We start from the raw sequence: 20,679 nt of genomic DNA, 5'->3' as shown, positions 1-20,679 counted from the left end.
GGGATTGTTCCACGTAACCTACAAAGAGGCAGGCGTAGCTTGGGCCCATGCGGGTACCCATGGCTACCCCCTTTGTCTGTAGGAAGTGGGAGGAATTGAAAGAGAAGTTGTTGAGTGTGAGGACGAGTTCGGCTAAGCGGATGAGGGTATCAGTGGAGGGGGACTGGTCGGGCCTGCGGGACAGGAAGAAGCGGAGGGCCTTAAGGCCATCTGCATGGGGAATGCAGGTGTAGAGGGACTGGACGTCCATGGTAAAGATGAGGTGTTGGGGACCGGGGAATTGGAAGTTCTGGAGGAGGTGGAGGGCGTGGGTGGTGTCACGGACATAGGTAGGGAGTTCCAGGACCAAGGGGGAGAAAATGGAGTCTAGATAGTTGGAGATCAGTTCGGTGGGGCAGGAGCAGGCGGAGACAATGGGTCGACCAGGGCATTCAGGTTTGTGGATTTTGGGAAGGAGATAGAAGCGGGCGGTGCGGTTGGGGAACGATGAGGTTGGAGGCCGTGGGTGGGAGGTCACCTGAGGTGATGAGGTTGTGGATAGTTTGCGAGATGATGGTTTGGTGCTCAGGGGTGGGGTCATGATCAAGGGGGCGGTAGGAGGAGGTGTCGGAGAGTTGGCGTCCGGCCTCGGCGATGTAGAGGTCAGTGCGCCATACTACAACTGCGCCTCCCTTGTCCGCGGGTTTTATGGTGAAGTTGGGATTGGAGCAGAGGGAGCGGAGGGCTGCACGTTCTGCAGGGGAGAGGTTGGAGTGGGTGAGAGGGGTGGATTAATGATGTTTTGCCATTCCCCATGCTCCTTTTGTTTGAACATCGCTTTTAAAGTGTATTTGTTCTGTTCTCATTTACATCCTGACTTTAATCTGAAACAAATGCCATAACTTCCTTGGCCTTAAGTGTGAATTTGAATGTTTAGCACATGTATTTTATGGTAACTTTATCCTTAAAAAGTATCATCTCTCAAGCAGCTCACCCAAGTTGCAAACTTAACTCTGCCAAAATTTGACATTGGTATTAGAAAAGCTATATGGCAAAGAAACAGGCCATTCAGCCCAACCACTTCATATTGTTATCAACAGAAATAATTTGGCTAATCAACTTAAATCTTTTAGTGGAATAATTAGTTTTGGGACCTTTTCATCCATATGGAGGTCTACTAATATTTCAGGGTCATTGCTAATGATTAAGACTACGAAGTGAATGTCCCTCATATTAATGGCTGGATTTTTGTGAAGTCTCTCCTCTTTCAAAGTGGCAGGTGGGACAAGAATCTAGAAGTTGTCCCCACTCCCAAATTAGACAGATCTCATTTTCTCTGGTAGGGGAAAGGGGGTGGACTATGATACATATAAGTATGAAACCTGAACTCATGTGGACCATTTAGACTCAGTATAGAGTTCAAACATTCATCATTTACACTCAAGCAAGGGCCTTTACTGCAGGTTCTGAATCACAAATTTGTGCAGAAGACATAAATGCTTGTAAACGGTGCACAATATCTGTAAAACTGTCAAGCTATCAAGTTATTTAAACTCCAACCTTTTAAAAATTCAAAAGAAAGTTTTCCAGTGTCAGACAGAATTGAAAATCTCTAGCTCTGAAATAATTTAAATTCCCAGCTCCTTAAAAATGTGACAGAATGCTTCCCTGTGTAGTGGGAGTTGTAAAGCAATCTAGGCTTACAATTAAAATAGCCGTTTGTTGACAAGGTTTTGCACTAAAAGGCTATTATTAGTATATTTCCTTTACATAATGTTTAGATGTTTTTTATAAACTTCAATTATTCCATGGGTGGATTGATGGCTCAAGGAGATTGTTAAAGTATTAGCTGTCTTTGCTGTAGGTTAATGAATACAAGTCTGTTTGGTTCATAAGGGATTAGGTACTTGAGGGGCTTCTGAAGTTCTAAATTGACTTTCACGAATGAGAGTTTTTTAATACAGTGAAAACTGCAATTATTAATTATATCTTTATTTAATCTCAACTTGGCTCCTTAGGTCTGTGCGTAGTGGATATTAACTGAGTTTACATAAAGGGTACAAGGGCAAAGTTTGATGATTGTGGGTTATTGCTCATTGTGAGCTCACCTGGAGGCTGCAAGAGACCAATGTGTGGATGAGGGGAGTGAACATTGGGGCTACAAGGGGATATGGGCATGTTGGGTGGGTGCATCAATGGCATGGGTTGTGATGGGGAGTGAGGGATGAGGGTCAGGAGCTGAATATTTAACAAAATAACTGGGAATGAAGTCCCAGAGAATCACGGTGGATCTTTTAAATAGTCTGTCTTGGCCCAGGAGGTTTCCTCCAATCGGTATCCAGGGCAGCAGGCCTAACTCCAATCTGCAACCATAACTTCAGAACAAAGAAGCTGCCATTTGGGGCACTTGTTCCCTAGGCCAGTGTGGGTTATTTCCTAACTCAACCCACTTGTCTCAGGAGTGAAAATCTGGCCTTTTATGTTTGGTGTGTTGGATAAGAAAGCAATTTTAAATATAGATCACTACTAATTATATAACCACAATAACAATTAAAACTTGCCTTAAATAAATAGTTTCATCTGTCCTTATTGTCCTACCCAGCATCAATATTCCTTACAACTCTTTGACTGAAATTTTGCCTGTCACTTGCATTTAACATGATTGAGAGATACTTCCAATTAGACCTCTGCCACTTCTGTAGATGACATAGAAATTGTCAAGTGTTCCACAAGATTACAGTGCAGATAACTGTTCATTCGTAATGTATAAATCTAGCGAGCCGACTGCCTGACAGATCTTGCAGGGTATTTTGCGCAAGTACAAGTGATTTGTAAGTAATTCTGCTCAGTTCAAACAGCAATCTATTTTTATAAACCTGCCTTACAAGGTCAGAATCCTGAAATGTTGCAGCAATCCTAGCAGCATTGCTTCTTGGAGCAATGGCTGTCTGTTTTTCAGCTGCTGATAACAGTTAAATGCTTTGCCTACTCGAACTCACTGGTGAAACTATCAATGTTTGCGTTATTACACCTGTGAAATGGACAGAAAACCTTTCGAGTCCACAAAAGTAGAGTTAAAGAGGGAAATCTAGATGTTCTATAAGTAATTCTGTGCTTCTCACTGGCACTGGCTAAGTCCCTTTAGATGGAAAGCTCTAGAATATTCCTGTGGTCCTCACAATAGAGTTCCTGACTTTGGAAGAGGCACATGTGTGTTTTGTCTTGCGTCTAGTGACTTTCCAAGCTAGAGTCACAGAGATGTACAGCATGGAAGCAGACCCTTCGGTCCAACTCATCCATGCTGGCCAGATCTTCTAAATTAATCTAGTACCATTTGCCGGCATTTGGCCCATATCCCCCTAAACCCTTCCTATTCATATACTCATTCGGATGCCTTTTAAATGTTGTAATTGTACCAGCCTCCAACGCCTCCTCCGGCAGCTCATTCCATATACGCACACACCCTCTGCGTGCCAAAAGGCATACAGAAATTTGTGGAGGCAGCAAGACGGCGTTGAAAAATTTAAAACCGAAAGAACTGCAGAAGCTGTAAATCAGGAACAAAAACAAAGCTGTTGGAAAAGCTCAGCAGGTCAGGCAGCATCTGTGTAGTAAAAATCAGAGCTAACGTTTCTGAGGAAGGGTCACCGGACCCGAAATGTTAACTCTGATTTTTTTCTTCACAGATGCTGCCAGACCTGCTGAGCTTTTCCAGTAACTTTGTTGTTGTGGCATTGAAAAATCGTTTTACTCGCAAAAAAACCCTTAATTTCAGTGTTTTGTAAACCAATTATCATCTGCACTGGGTGGTGAAAACCAAAAAGTTGGGAAACTGTGATACAAAAATTGGGAAAATGCTCAGACTATAAAGTAGGTATTTAACTTAGATATATCAGCATAACAGAAGACTCAAGCACCGAGAGAAACATCTCACAAGCTGAAGCCATTCAGTAACCCAGAGCCAGAGTTGGGAAATATTCCAGACAGATTAGCATAAAATGAGTAGCCATTCAGCGTCCTCAATTGCACTACAGTGACACTGAAATCCCTGTTACTTGCCATACAACTTATTACCTCAAAATCAAATGGCAAGCTAGCACAGACCTGGCAAATCAGCTCAAAGCCAAAGCAGAGGGAACAGTGTGCTCACATTCTGTCCAGAACATTGAGGCAGTGCTATTAAAGATGGTTGTTGACATAATCCAGATTTTGCTTTTATTATAGCCATTAATGCTGTTGATATAATGCTGCAGGAAAATTAAAATCTTTATCAGTTGTCATCTCACCCTAAGGAAAGGCAAATTTGCTCTTATAGTTGCATCACCACTGTTTTTGCATATGCAATTCATCCAATAAACAAACAAGAATCCATGAACTCTGAGCTAAACTTCAAACTACTAAACTTCAAACAATGCATCAAGGGTATGTAATAACAGTGCTGTCAAAACTAGATGTTCAGGGCTGGTGCTTTCTTTTAAAACCATTTTATTTACAAAGTAAGATGTTTCTTAGAATCAGCCACTTAGTGTGACAGGAATTCAAAATTGCAAAAGTTGGAAGTAAACTACATTACTGACTGTACATAACCTTAGCAGATGTCTGAGAAAGGTAACACATCAGCAGCATTAAATAAAATCAACCCAAATTTTGCGTTCATCAAAGTGAGATCATTGTATCTTCGCAACAGATTAACAGCTGGATACCTCATTCCACAAAACAATTATTCCTTTATATAAGAAAATTACATTATAGATGGCAGTGACAATTAAATACTACCTAAGAAATGCACTTACTCGAAAAAATTCTTTGGTAGAACCTGAATCCAATGTTCCATAGGCAATTTCTGTTTGTTTCGCAAGATCCTCTGCACTTTCTATTGGAGAAACCATTCTCTCCACAGTGAGAAAAGCAGCAAGGTTGGCAGTGTACGACGAGATTATAATCAAAGTGAAGAACCACCAGACGCCTCCAACAATTCGCCCAGAGAGGGATCTAAACGTAAAATGAAAGGTCTGCGGTTTAATAACGGTCACATTTATATTAGAAGACAAATAACTGAGATTGAATTTAATAGATGTAGCTATTTATTTATCATTATTAGAATAATAAAAACAAAAAAAGTCAGACTCACTTGAAAGTAAATGAATCTCTTAATAAGACACTTCTAAATTTATGCAACTTCAATGAGCCCGTTCAAAGTTCACATTTCTTAGTGTTGGCAGTAAATATGTTATTGCTAAGATATTGCTACTCTCTCTTGCCATTCCAGTGGATGATAACATGGGGATTGAAGGGATATTGCAAGGGACCTGATTGAAATTCAACTCAACTATTAGAAATAAGGGGATGAACACAATATCCAAGATGTAGTCAGAACTTTACAAGTGAACATCACAGCACGGCAAGTCTGAATGCAATATTCTAATTTGAAGACTTAAATTAACATATGACTACACAACCAATTTTTTTTTGTCTTCAATAAACACAGAGAAATATTGACAGCCTGGTAAAACTGTTGAGCAATAGAGAACTGTGAGAGAGATTGGTTATAGAATCATGGAGATCAAACAGTGCAGGAAAGGGCCCTTAGACCCACTATGTCCACTCCAGTAAAAAATGACTATTCTAATCCCATTTTCCAGCACTTGGCCCATACCCTTGTATGCCCTAGCATCTAAATACTTCTTAAATGTTATGAGGGTTTCCATTCTTCCATTCTTGCAGGCTGTGATTTCCAGATTCTCACCACCCTTTGGGTGAAAAACTTTCTGCCCCTTACCTTAAATCTACGCCCTGTAGCCACTGTTCCTTCCATTAAGGGAAATGTTTCTTTCTGTCTACACTAACTATGCTACTCATAATTTCGTACCTCTCAATCTCCTCTGTTCTAGGGAAAATAATCCCAATCTGTCTAATGTCTCTTCATAATTGAAACTTTCCAGTCCAGGCAACATCCCGGTAATTCTCTTATGCACCCTCTCCAGTGTAATCACATTCCTACTATAATGTGTATTCTAGGACTGCACACAATACTCTAGCTGTGGCCTAAAAAATGTTCTAGCATAACCTCCCTGCTCTTAAACTCTATGCCTCAGCTAATAAACATAATTATATCATATGCCTTTTTACGTTATATTATTACATATTCCAAATAATCAATTAATTTTGCAAAATGCTCTGAATGAAAATTATTTCTGTCACCTATTGTGAGGACTCCAGGGAAAAGTGAAGAGCAGTCATTGGATTACATTTCGGAAAAGTAACAGACTGACTGAATAATCAATTTCCAAATGTTAAAGAAGGATTACTCCCCTTTCATTCACAGTTAGCAAAAATGCTTTAAAAAATGCTACAGAATTATGTTGCCAGGAGCCTGCACAGCTGAGTTTCAATCCAGAGTGCAGACACGTCATTTAATGTACAAGCCTAATAAAAATTAAATGCAAAAGAACATAGTGCTGTATGTACATTGGAAGGTTAGAAGGGATTATTGATTAGTTTCCACTGCAGTGTTTAAAATTTCAGGATCAAGTGAAAGGTTAAACTGGGAATTACAATAAAAGGACTAAAGAACAAGATAGCTGAACTCTGGTAAGAATGTTGTGCAGAAAAAAATAACAAGAAGAATTGGTAGAGTAAATATTTGCATCCTGTTAGATTAGGATTGGTAACTAATGGTTTGTGGAAAAGGGACTATTTAAACAGAAGATCCTTAGTAGATAAGAAATGGGAAATAAAAAAAGTGCTGGAGAAACTCAGCAGGCCTGGCAGCATCTGTAGAAAGAGAAATAGAGTTTTGAGTTTGATCTAACTACTTCACATCCGAAGGCAAAGAGAAATGAAGACTGTTTACACCCCTGTTTGGAATATGCTTACAGTTTAATAGTGGCATTCACAGTTTGCTAAGAATTTTTACTGGGGCAAATCATCATGGATATCACGTTGGTGAGGGCATTAGTGCACTCAATGAAGTCTGTCGAACAAGCAGACGATGACATAAATCAACATACAATGCTAACTTGGCACAAATTTAGAGCTCTACATTCCAGTTAACAGTGTTTCTGTTCCTGGCACAGTGAACACATTTTCAGCAGCAGTGAGGAACTCCCACTGTTTAAGGGGCCATCACCTAGTTAACAATTAGTAGTTGTTGACTTCTTGTAGCTGTTGTTCTGATTCTCCAAGTATTTCGTGTTTTCTATTGTACTTTCAAGTTTTAACACTACAGGTGGTGGTGGTAAAAGTGCTGAAACAACTTTGGCTAACAACAATGTTTCCACGCAAACTAATTGGTTCCTGGTATGAGTCCATTAAATATATGTCCCTTGTAGTACAACATGGGTCAGAGAATGAACAGTTGGTACACAGAGCAGGATAGGCTGCTGGAAGCAGAGAGAGGAAGAGAAGTGAAGTCCTTTCAGTAGGGTATGGGGGGGTGTCAGACAGCTGAAGCTGAATTTATCTGGAACTTGGTAAAAAGAAAGTATGAGACTTCTTCTCTTCAGTAGGGATATCCTCATTGAAATCTGCTGCCTGTTACAGCCTTAATCCCAACCTCAGAGCCGGTCACGGTCCTCATATTAGCAATCTGTGAAGGGTATATTGGCAAGGAAATTTTATGTGTCTGGCTCCTTCTAGGCTGGAGCTGAAGATATCAGCAACATCTCATAGTTTGCTATCCAGTGCTTATCTGAGAGGTCATCAAAATTCTACCCAATGAGAAGCAACCATACATCATTCAGAATCCAGTAGGCAAAGTGAGCAAGTAGCTTTATTAGGATTAGAGATTTCCCCACAGGGCAGGATGCTATCGATTGCACACACATTGATTTTATGGTGCGAACAATTCTGTTCTACGTTGGAATTGAAAAGGATTCTAGTACCTCAAAGTTCAGCTGGTGTATAAACAGTGCATCACGCAGGTCAAACATCTGGTACCTTGGCAGCAGTCATTATGCCTTCCTCTGCCAGAATCCACCGTGCCAGCTATACTTGAGCAACCACAGCAAACAAAAAGTGACTGCTGGGTGACAAAGCTATCTGCAATCCATAAGGCTGATAGCTCCAGTATGCCACCTATACACACATAGAGTCATAGGGATAAACAGCACAGAAACAGACCCTTCAGTCCAACTCATCCATGCTGACCAGATATCCTATATAAATCTAGTCCCGTTTGCCAGTGTTTGGCCCATACCCCTCCAAACTTTTCCTATCATATACCCGTCCAGATGTCTTCTAAATGTTGTAATTGTACCAGCCTCCATCATTTCCTCTGGCAGCTCATTCCATACATGCACCACGGTCTGTGTGAAAAATTGCCCCTTATGTCCCTTTTATATCTTTCCCCTCTCACCTTAAACCCACACCCTCTAGTTTCAGACTTCCTCACCCTGGGGAAAAGACCTTGTCCATTTACCCTAACCATGCCCCTCATGATTTCATAAACCTCTAAGGTCACCCCTCAGCCTCTGACACTCCCAGGGAAAATAGCCCCAGCCTATTCAGCCTCTTCCCATAGCTCAAACGTTTCACCTCTGACAACATCCTTGTAAATCTTTTCTGAACCCTTTCTAGTTTCACAAATTCTTTCCTATAGGAAGGAGACCAAAATTGCACGCAGTACTCCAGAAGTGGCCGAGCCAATGTTCTGTACAGCCGTAACGTGATCTCCCAACTCCTATACTAAGTGAAAACCGAAAGAACTGCGGATGCTGTGAATCAGGAACAAAAACAAAGCTGCTGGAAAAGCTCAGCAGGTCTGGCAGCATCTGTGAAGGAAAAAAACAGAGTTAACGTTTCGGGTCCGGTGACCCTAACTCAGAACTGGTTCTGAGATGCTGCCAGACCTGCTGAGTTTTTCCAGCAACTTTGTTTTTGTTCCTATATTAAGTACATTGACCAATAAAGGCAAGTGGACAAAATGCCTTCTTCACTGCAGCATGTGCACCTTGAAAACCATGTAGCCACGCAAAGTTTGATAGAGGAGCCCACTAATATGCTGAAATAATATGTGCACTGCCTGGATCTTTATGAAGGATCCCTGGACTATTTGCAACAGCTTGTGTAAAATTGATCATGGTCTGACCATTGTGAGGGGACAAGCCTGGTAAATGACTGTATGGATACAGCTGAAGAGAAGGAATATGAGTGAGAGGAGGAGGAAAATATGGAAGAAGAAAGGATGAGGCAACCTTGACACTTCCTTCCAGATATGGTATCCATGATGAGTTATCCAAGAACTGACTGAGACTAGTGATTGCAACCCCAATTCCCCATTCACAAAAAATTCCAGGTACTGCCTTTCCTCTGTAACTGAGCATCAGAGTCTACTCAATACAATGCAGAAGTAAAAGTGACAACAAAATGAATATTCTAAGCCAAGTTTATAAGTCAAAATATCCAAACTAATCACCACTGTTCAATTCTCTTCATGCTTGTCTTCTGGTGTGTTTTTGCCTGACCTAGTGATTCTAGACAGGGCTATTCCAGCACAGCTAGTAGAAGGCTGCTCAATATCAGGCAGGAAGAATGCTGATTGCTTTGGAGGATGACCTTGAGCACTTTGGGGTCTAGAAAGGACGTTGCAGATTCTACCATGTCAGCAGCAGAAACAACTGTCTGGGTCTTAGGCAACAGCAAGAAAAGTGGCAGAGCTGGTAGGGAGATCTGTTTATTTCACATCGTCTATATTATCCATATCTGGAATATTTTCATTTTTTAATTTATTCTTTTATGAGGTGTGAGCTTCATTGGCTTGGCCAGCATTTGTTGCCCATCCTTAATTGGCCTTGATAAGGTGGTGGAGAGTTGCTTTTTTTGAACAGTGGCCCATAGGGGATAGGTACACCAACAGTCCTGTCAACAAATGAATCCCAGGGATTTTGACTGAGCGACAGTGAAGAAATGGCAATGTAGTTTCAAATCTGTGGTGGTCTGTGCTTTGGAGGGAAATTTGCAGATGGTGGTGATGCTCGGTGTTCACTGCCCTTGTTGTTCCAGTTGGTAGAGTTTGCAGGTTTGGAAGGTGCTGTCAAAGAAGGCTTGATGAGTTGCTTCAGTGCATACTGTAATTGATGCACCATGTGTTGATGGTGGAGGAGGAAATGAATACTGAAGTTGATAAATGAGGTGCTAAACAAGTGGGCCTCTCATTCATGTTTAATGTGACAGCTTTGATTGTAGTTGGAGCTACACTCATCCAGGCAAGTGGAGAGTATTCCATTACACTCCTGACCTGTGGATAGTTGACAGGCTTTGGGGAATTTTGGGGCGAGTTCCGCACTGCAGAATTCCTAGTGTCTGGCTTGCCTTTGGAGCCACGGTATTTGTAAGGTTGGTCTAATTCACTGGTCACCTTCAGGACATTGATAGACATCAGAAGTAGTATTCTCTCGCTATTCAGCCGGTTTGCATTTTATGGAACTTCTGCCATGCCCCCAGGGTGGCACCTCGGGTGAAGGACAGCTGTGACACTCTGCAAGCTCCTGTGTACAAAATAATCAATAACTATGATTGCTTCACAGCTTGTCCTGCGATGAAAGCTGTAATATTGGCCACCAAATTCTGCATCATGATTGGGTTCACAAGTGTTCATATAGAGTTAATCATTTGGTTCATGTTGGAAAATATGTGCATAGGACTCCTGTGTAACAGTGTCCCTGTGCAAGCTTACTAACCAGTAAGCTGGTTCCTGTGAACATATAAATTAGGGCATAAGTAAGCTATTCAGCCCTTCAAGCCTGCTCCAACATTCAATAAGATCATGGCTGATCTGTTGGTGTTCCAAGTGCCACATACCCATTTACCCTGAATGATCTTTGATTCCTTGTATAACAAGAATCAGTCCACCTCTGCCTTAAAAGTGTTCAATGACCCCAGCTCCACCACCTCCTGAGATGCAAAGTTGTGCAGCGTCTTCAGAGAAAAGAATTTTCTTCATCTTGGTCCTAAAAGGGCGATCCCTAATATTAAAACAGCGTCCGCTACTTCTGGACTCACCCACAACAATAAACATGTTTTCTACACCTACTTTGTCAGGATCAAATCACTCCTCATTATTCTAAACTCCAGTGGGACCATGTCCCTTACCCTCATGCTGCCTACAGTCCATTTGAGCATAATGCATCACTTCATGCAGATCCAACCTCAATGCTCTCCTCTAAACTATGCACTTCCTGCCTATCTGTAACTAAAAAAAAAACACTCATAGGATGTGAGCATTGCCCATCCTTAACTGCCCTTGTACTGAGTGATATGCTGTCTTTTTAAGATGGCAGCTAAGAGTTAACCACATTGTTGTCGGGTCTGAAGTCCCATGCAGGCTAAACTGGGTAGGCATGGCAGATTTCCATCTCTAAAGGACAAGAATGAACTAGATGGGTTTTATGTCATCAGTATTGAGACTAGATTTCAATATCAGGTTTTCTCAGTTGAATTTTAAACTCCTCCAGCTATCGTAGTAATATTTGAACCCTTGTCCACGGAGTATGGACCTGTGGATGACTGATGCAGTGACATTATTATTATGCCATCACCTTCCCGTAATTGTTCTGATGTTGAGCTCTTTCTTGAACTACTGTAGTCTATGTGGTGTACGCACACCCACAATTCTGTTGGGAAGGGAGTTCCAGCGTTTTGAAGCAATGACAGTGAGGGTACGATGATATGGTTTATGACAGGATGGTATGTGCTTTACGGGTGACTGTGTTCCTACGTATCTGCTGCCTTTGTCCTGGATGGTAGAGATTGTGGATTTCAAAGCTGCTGTCCGAGGAGCCTTGGTGAATTGTATCAATTGTCAGTATCTGAGCTGATGGCTGCAAGTGTGAAATTGAGTGACGATGCATTTTTATCATGGCTGTCTTCATGCTGTTCCTCTGTGCCCTGTACCTCTTGAGTAGCTGAAAGGATACAGGAAAAAAAATGAATGTCCTGACCCGAAACATCGACTTTCCTGCTCCTCTGATGCTGTCTGACCTGCTGTGCTCCTCCAGCTCCACATTTTATCAACTCTGACTTCCAGTATCTGCAGTCCTTGCTACCTCCCTGTGGTAGCAGGTTAGCAAGCTAGGGTTTGGGAGGGATGGTTAGGCACGAGATGCATGGTTACACTATTTGCAGCTAAAAGATTAGGTGAACGTGGGATGAGCGATAAATGGGAACTTAGAAGGCAGGAATAACCATGAGGATACCATCGCGTTGATGGATTCAGTCCCATCTCTGTCCATGGCCTCTGTCTCACCAAATGATATCCTCATAAAGGCTATCTCCTCCATGGGGGTTAGGATATGCATGTGCACATATTCTGGCCCCTGCCCGCTCCTGCTGCCTTTGGTTGTGCACACTCCTTTTTGCATGAGAGAAGAGGGAAGTGTGTCAGTTGTTACATCTCCATATAACCAGGCAGCAAAAGATAGATAGGGAGCTTAATCTTCATACACCTACAAGCTTTTATTTACAAAGACATATTATGCACCTCTAATCCAACAACCAAGTGAATCTCTAAATAGTGCTCACCACCTGAATAGAATTAAAAATCAAAGTCGTATAAAATTGACATCAGTGGATGTCGTGAAATTTGTTTGGATGATATTGACTAACTGGCATTGTGTGCAAGCTGTAAGACATGCAACAGGTTTGAGTAATATGAGGAGCATATAAATCTCAGATAAAATAACTGATCGATGACATTTTTAGTACAAATGATGGTGCTGGAGTAAATTGAACAGTGAGAGTCTACTTGTGCAACTGGTAGGAAATTGTACTGGAAGCCTCATTTGCTGATCGTGACCATTTGTGAGATTTTTGAGATTCTTGCAGCGCTGTATTCGGGTTCTCTGGGCTCGTATCATATGCTAACGTCTCACACCAATAATAGGCAAGTGTATATCTGGAAGGTTTCCTGCAGATACAAGATGTCTTTCAACCTTTCCAACTCTCCCTCCACCATCTCTACTGCACCGTTTGGAAACTTTGATCCCATTCTTTTCCATGTTCTGCTATCCATCAATATTTCCCAGGTCAGGATGCTTCCTCTTATGAGAAAAACTGGGACAAGGGATCACTGCTTCAAAATAAGGAGTCACCATTTACATAAAAAAAACTCACAGAATATTTTGAAACTTTGGAATTCTTCCACAAAAGGTGAAGAAAGCAGTATTCTTGAATATTTTTAAGGCAGAGGTAGATAGATTCTTGATAAGCAACGAAGTGAAAGATAATCAAGGATAGGTATAGTAATCCAATCAGCCATGATCATACTGAATGACAGAGAAGGCTCAAGGAGTCAAATAGTTGACTCCTATTCCTAATTTATGTGTTTGCACATACGTCCTTGTGTCCGTGTCAGTGGTTTCAGTCACAGTGAACTGACCCTTTATGCAGGTTGGTTTTAAGCATCACAGGCGAGCATTTAGTGGTAATACCCACTCACAATATCAATTCCTTTATCTTGCATCCAGCCAAACAACTATGTGGTTGGTGCTGGCTGGTTGCTGAGCAGTTGAAATGAACATGCATTACAATGTTGCAAATTCTTTCTTTTTCTTCTGCACTTGAGAGCTTGTATTTGCAATTGTTTAGGATAGAGATGCTTTTGCAGCCTCCTCCTCCTTTTACTTGTTTAATTGTCCACCATCATTTACAAAATGATGAAGTGTGACTACAGCTTTGATCTGTTGTTTTTAGGATCACTTCAATGTCTACAGTGGTTATATTATTGCACCAGTAATCCAGAAGCCTGGGCCATGAGTTGCTTTGCTATTTAACATAGATATCATCCTGTGTAGTAGCTTCACTGGACTGGTTACTCCTCCTTAGGCGTGGCTGAAGCTATTTCTGGTATGCTTGTCTACGCTCCTCACTGAACAAGGTCTAATCTCCTGGCTTGATAACAGCGGAATGAGGAATATGTAGGGCCACAAAGTTACAGATTGTGGTGTTCTTCTGCTGAGACCCATTGTTTTGAGGATGTTGGTGATGACGAGGTCAAGTAGCCTTGTCTCTTGTGTTGAATCTCTCACATCTGCAAAAATTTATCCAGCTTTGCTCTTGAGGATCTTCAGCAGTTCAGTCAGTTGCGGTGTTAACTAGCCATCCTTGGTGATGAATGTTGTAGACCTCTACCCAGAGATCATTCTATGCTCTTGCTATGTAAAGTCCTTCTTCCACAAGTGGTGTTCAACAAGGAGGGGACTTGACTCATCAGCTGCAACAAAGTGGCTTTCTTGCCTATGTTAGGTCTAATGCCACGACAATTCATCGGGTTCTGAGTGAATATTGATGAATCCCGTGGTTAATCCCTCCTCGCAGCAAACCACTGTCACCCTACCAGCTCTTGATGGTGATTTCAGGGAATGCAACGGGAATTTGGCTGAAAGGGCTGACTCTAGGAGTATGATAATCTCATACTTTTCCTTGACTAGCTTGTGGGGAAGCTCTGCTTACATTTGCTTATGCTCCCAGCTGAGTACACTGATTGACGTCAAGTGGTGAGTCTGACTTTATTCTGATTAGGTACAGGGTTATCTGCCATAACTGAGGGGCTGGCTAGAACATTTAAAAGGAAGTTAAGAGATACACTCATTGTTGCTGATCTGGTGTCACCTAACAGTCTTAGAGATGGATTTTTAACTACAATACATAATTTCATGTTTACCATTAGCAACACTAACTTTTTATTCCAGATTTATTTAATGAGCTGCATTTAAATTCCCTAGTTCATTGCCAGATCTTCATTCCAAGTCTCTGGTTTAGTAGTTCAGTATTATAGCCACTACATTATTATGCTCATCCATGTCCATCGGAAACAAATTCCGGATGTTCAAGGCTAGCTGATTCTGTGGCTCATAGAGCTATGATTGAGTAGTAGTGTTTGTTTCTAAACCACATTTGAATCTCAGATAGGGCTGGCAATCCTTGAAATACATCATCACACATTTTAGCTATATTTAGGAAGTCTACATACCAACGAGCAAAACAATAAAAGCTCGATTTTCACAAGATGTATTTTATCGTGAAGTAAACCTTTGCTCTGCCCTAACAGTAATGGACTCTTGATGGGAAGTATTGCCTCATTGAACTAGCTAACTGAATATATTATGGTATTCAGATAATCTTCAAATGGGAAGAATGTAGAAACTATTGAGAAATAGACAGTAATGCCTTGATGACAATACTTTTTTCAATGCAATGAGCTAATTTTGCATTTAAAAAATGATGGAACAATTGCATAAAAATGTGAGTGATGAGTGAATAGATAAAAATAAAGTAAATGCATACCTTGAGAAAAATTTTCAATGCAAGCATGGGATGAAATGATAATGAGTTAGTTTATTAAAAAACATAAAATACATGGTTAATAAACTGTTTTTCTTACTCTATATCCCATGGAAGCACCTTTGATTCTTTTCTTGGTGTATTGTTCTGTGCTTCGGTAAAAGATAAATACCCAAGGAAGTAATCTCCCATCTATCTTCCAACTTTATAGTTAATCTTAAAATGCTTAATTTACACAAAGTCTGTTTGCTGCTAGTCTTACATAAAATTACGTGTTATACAAAATCTATAATAATATTAATCATCATTCAATGTATTAATGTGAAAAGTATAATTCAGAAAAGAACAAACATTTATCATAAAACATCCCTGCTTTGGCTTCCTCTTTGCATCCGAGAGTTTGAATATCAAAAAAATCATAACTTTCTTTTACTTTCAGTTTTATGTGGATGCCAGAATAGAGTGTATCCTCAGAGCTTCTGTATGTATCTACATTAGCTTTAGCGGCGTTATTATTTACAGATATTTTATGGTCACTGCCCCTAGGGGTTCCTTCACCTTAAGCTCCCTAATCAAGTGTGTTTCATTACACATCACTAAATCCAGACTGCCTGTTCCCTAGTGGACTCTGCCACAAGCTGCACCAAATAAAACCACGTAGACATTCCATGAATTCCTTTTCTGAGTTCCGCTACCAACCTGATTTTCCCAGTCTACCTGCATGTTGAAATCCCCCATGGTTATTGTATCCATGCCTTTCTTACATGCCTTTTCGATCTCCAGATTTAGTTTCTTCCCCACATCCTGACCACTACCAGAAGGCCTGTACATATCTCCCATCAAGGTCTTTTTTCCTTTGTAGTTCGTCAACTGTACTCGCACAGATTCTATGTCTTCTGAGTCTGTATCAATTCTGGATACTAATTTTATTTCATTTCATTTCTTACAAACTAGCAACCCTGGCCCCTCTGCCCATCTGCCTGTCCTTTCGATAGGACACATATCCTTGGATAATTAGTTCCCAGCCCTGATCCTGTTGCAATCACGTCTCTGCGATACCCACAACATCATAACTGCCAATTTTATTCTGCACCACAAGCTCACTTACCTTGTTTTGTATACTACGCGCATCTGTGTAGAACACCCTAAGTCCTGCATTGACTGCACCCTGCTTTTCATAGTTGTCTCCTTATCTGGGTTTGCCAGGATTCTGGTCCCAGCATGATTCACCTACAGCCTGTCCCATCGGAAAAACTCCCTCCTTCTCCCTGTACTCGTGTCAATGTCCCATCGGAAAAACTCTCTCCTTCCCCCTGTGCTGGTGTTAATGTCCCATGAATTCGAACCTGTTTCTCCCACACCAGTCCTTGAGCAATGTGTAATACAATATGCAATACAGCATCATGGTAATATATAAACTTCATAAAAAATGAAACAAACTTACTTTTTCCAGATTATTTTCAGAATAATGAATTAAAATGAAGATTTTCAAAAGAATTACGAACAAGAAAAGATTAACATGTCCCAAAAAAGCCCTTTTCACTGTTCAACTGTATTTATCTACAACTTTTCCCGAAAAGCATTCACTTGCCTCTTGAAACAATTTATGACACCTCTTCCAATGTCTTTCCTTGATAACTTATACTACAATCTAATGCCTTATAGGTGAACATATTTGTTTACTTGTTCTTAACTTGTGTAATTTCATGCACCCTACTTATCGTAATGTTCACCTTTATATCTGTATTTGATATTGTTTTACATTATTCTCACAGTCTTTCCAAGTTAGACATGTCTTTCAGCTAAGAGGTGGATGGATGCTTGAAATGCTCTCAAAACTTCCACTTGTTCTAATCAATTGGGAGCATATGGTGAACATCCAAGGATGAATCTTCCCTGTTGGGAAATCAACTGACTCCTCATATCAAAAGGCTATGAATTCAGCATTTTGGGCAGTCAAAAGCAAATATACAATCTACACACCAGCAAACCACTCACAATCAAAATGAGTTTAATCATAGGGTTTCAAATAGATGTTGGTCAGGGATTTGTTATGAGTTCCTTCAAGTTAGGGCCATGATTGGGAGAACACCCAACAGAAATTCATCCATAATGAAGATATTAAAAAAATTCTTTCAGCTGATTTGCAACAGGAAAACGAATAAATGACTGTGCTTGAGAAAAATGACTATAATGCAATTTCAAGAAATGGATAAATTGTGGGCAGACAGGTAGCTCATTTTGATGGATGGGTTGGCAACTCAGTGAGCCGTAGGCACTAATGTCTAAATGGCTTCTTTCAGTGCTTATATGATCTTCGGGTGCTATGATTATAGAGACAGGAGACCTACAGTTTTAAACTTAAGGACAGAGAAGCAGCAATAAGCCAGTCACTGGTTGCCCATAAAAATGTACGTATTGTGAACAAGGCAGGTCTGGGATATATATAGCATGTTGATCTTGCGTAAGGAATACTGTGGAGCCTCTTGCAGAGCACTAATCTTACAGTAATTAAAACTCCCATGGGCATTTTGTGCCAGAGATCAATTTTTTAGGGCATTGTGTTCCTGATTTATAATGCAGTAACTTTATGCACCTTGCCTGCTCCTACAAGAAACGCAAATGGTTACTAATTGGCAGGAAAACTGGGTGCTAGATAAACCTTTGACATATTTGGCTTCTTCAGTTGAGGAGGATTACCCTGAAAAAATGGTGGCACCTTGACAGCCTGTTTATGTGCTTCCGTGTCTGATGTAAACTGCACAAAGTACTTGCTGTTAAAGGAATTTAAAACAGCTATCCACGTGTCCTTCCAGAATTAAAGGGAGTTCCCGGCAGGTTACTCAAGTTTTGCTAACCAGTCCCAGGTGATGCATACCACATCGTCTGAGCCATCTCAAGGAAAGAGGCAAAAGTGTTCAAGTGTTCAAGAATCTAAGATCCATCTTGCAGATGATAAGAACCTCTTCACTGAATGTTGTATGGCTGGTTTTCCTCACCTTTGCTCTAGGAAACACATTGTGCAAGGTTGCATCTGCGATTATTAGCCTCTGCCCCACTTTATGATGCTCTGAATTTCTAGGTTCTCCTGAAAAACAGTTGTGTGGCTACAAAAGGTGCTAACCCGGCTGCTACAGTAATGGTCAGGAAGGATTAATACTGCCTCACTTTCTTGTAGACATGTACAAGAGATATTTATTTCTAGGCTGTTCCAAGCAATTGATAGGTAGCTTTTTGTCTGGAGCATCCTCAGATCCAAAGTTTAGGGAAGTCAGGCTGGAACCAGAAGAAGGCTGATAGGTTAACGGGCCTATCTATTTTCAGGATCCAATCATATTTTTGACTGGAGGCCTTCTGTCTGTTCTCCAATGGTTATTAAATGGCCCATGAGAAGTAAGCAAGACCACAAACAGAGGCCTTGTCAGCTCCTTTCATCACATCTGTTGCTCAGTGTAAGAGCCTGCTAGGAGATCTGGAGACCTCGAGACATCATAACGATGGCCTGAAACACCTAACTTGGGTGTAATGGGTAAGCTTTAGGGTCAGTACCCTATTTTGCGCCATCCTGTATCTGTTTACCAGTGAGGAGCCAGGAAAATTCACCCTCGCAACTTTGCATGGAGATTTGTGCCTTGGCCATGAAGTAACATTTGTTTGGCATTCTGGAAAAAAACTATTTGTGTCTCTCTGCAGGGGGCATGGTGAAAGGTATCAGGAATGTGGAGTTGAGGATCAGCCATGATGTCACTGAATGGCAGGACAGACTCAATGGGCTGAACAGCCTGCTTCTACTCGTGTATCTTATGGTTTTATGTGCAAAACTATTTAGTTGGATTATCTGCCATGTATTGGCAGACACAACATTCACTTGAGTATCAGGCATAATTAATATTGATCACCAACTTGCAGTCATGTAAATTTTTATCAATGGCCTTTACAATGTTACATTAGTGAGAAAAATGAACAAAATCTTAACTGGGGGGTAATTTGACCTTGAATAATAATGTAGAATGGGCAATATAGAGTTAGCCACTCAGTCTCTAATTCTCTCCTGATCTTTACTGAAGCTGCTGATCTCACCACTTTCACAATATCAACCATATAATAAATGACACTGCTGTCCCCTGCCTTCTGACCCTCTGTATTCTGACATTATATGAGATACTTATCTGGTTCCTAAGAAGGTGTCCTACATATGAAGGATTAACCTGATTCATTAGCCTATATCTTTTGATTAGCTATGGATGATAGTTGTCTATGCTCCTTACTTTTAGTTCATGATAAAGGAAAAGTACAGATACAATTGGATCAAAGTCTTTGCATCCCAGTGCCCTTCCATTGTATAATGGGCTGATAGTAAATGGAGAATTCTATAGTTTGCCACTGCTCTTAGGACCCTGCAAACAGAGAGCAACCTCCCCACCATTTGATTGTTCAACAGCTGTTGGAGGCTGGATTCCTCCAAGGGCGTGGAGCTCTCACCTGATCACTTAAGACATTGAAAATTAAATTGTTATGGGGCAATGTGCTGGACAGGAGAGATGATCTAAGACTTGTCACCAAAACAGCTGGAACCCAAATGGTATCTAAAATCCTGCTTTATTTTTCAGAGCTCTTTGTTATCTGAAGAGCTTGTGTTGTTTTGTGGGTACATATTTTCATCAGTTAAGCTTTGATAGACTACATCCAGTTAATTAAGGCCCTTAAGGAGATGCACAATTTTCTCAAATCTATAGGCACAACATGGGGCAAGATGATGGATCTTAAAAAACATTTCCTCATTCATAACATATATTGGCACTGAACCATCAATTTCACAGCAAAAAGCAATGTTCACACAAGCAAATGCAAAACACTGATGGCATCACACATATCATTTCACTGATTTTGTTACTATCTGCACAATGCATATTATTGTAATATGATGTGTGCCTTTCACTGGACCATAAGAATAATTGTGTTTATAATTATTCTGTTATATCCTGTGCAGCTGTTGCTTCTTGCATTATATTGAGCTGCTGCCATAGTTGAGATAATACACACTAGACTTGCTGATGGGAGGGAGAGACATCATCTTTCATTCAAGACCACGGCCATTGCCAATATTTGTACTAGCCAGTCATTGAAAACATTCTTAAAATAAAACTAGTCAAATAAATTTTTGGTTTTCTGAGAGGAAGACACATAAGGTGAGTCAATTCAAATTTTTCCACAAGCATTTCTGATCATGTCTTTCCATCATTGTTCAGTGTGGATACTGTCTGAAAGACAACATCACCCCAACAAAGGCTTATCTTACAGCATGTGTTGTTGGACAAGTAGGAAAATTAATGAAACATTTGGCAAATCAAATAAAAGCAATGCGGCTGAAGTAACAAATGCTAAATAGATGTTGATCTGATTATAAAGCACATTGTACCA

The 20,679-nt window shown here is 40.7% G+C and overlaps 1 protein-coding gene across 2 annotated transcripts in view; it reads right to left on the bottom strand.

Moving 5' to 3' along the window:
* LOC109914397 (glutamate receptor 3-like) overlaps window positions 1-20,679 on the bottom strand; it is a 341,630-nt gene that overhangs the window by 74,453 nt on the left and 246,498 nt on the right. For both annotated transcript variants that reach the window (XM_048605151.1, XM_048605152.1), the window contains exon 12: window positions 4,773-4,971. In XM_048605151.1, coding sequence (XP_048461108.1) covers window positions 4,773-4,971 — 199 coding nt within the window. The remainder of the gene's footprint in view (window positions 1-4,772; window positions 4,972-20,679) is intronic.

The sequence above is a fragment of the Rhincodon typus genome, chromosome 14, assembly GCF_021869965.1.
Source record: "Rhincodon typus isolate 14 chromosome 14, sRhiTyp1.1, whole genome shotgun sequence".
Taxonomy (NCBI): domain Eukaryota; kingdom Metazoa; phylum Chordata; class Chondrichthyes; order Orectolobiformes; family Rhincodontidae; genus Rhincodon; species Rhincodon typus.
The sequence above is the reverse complement of the archived record's forward strand: the minus strand, read 5'-3'. Positions and strand labels throughout refer to the sequence as shown.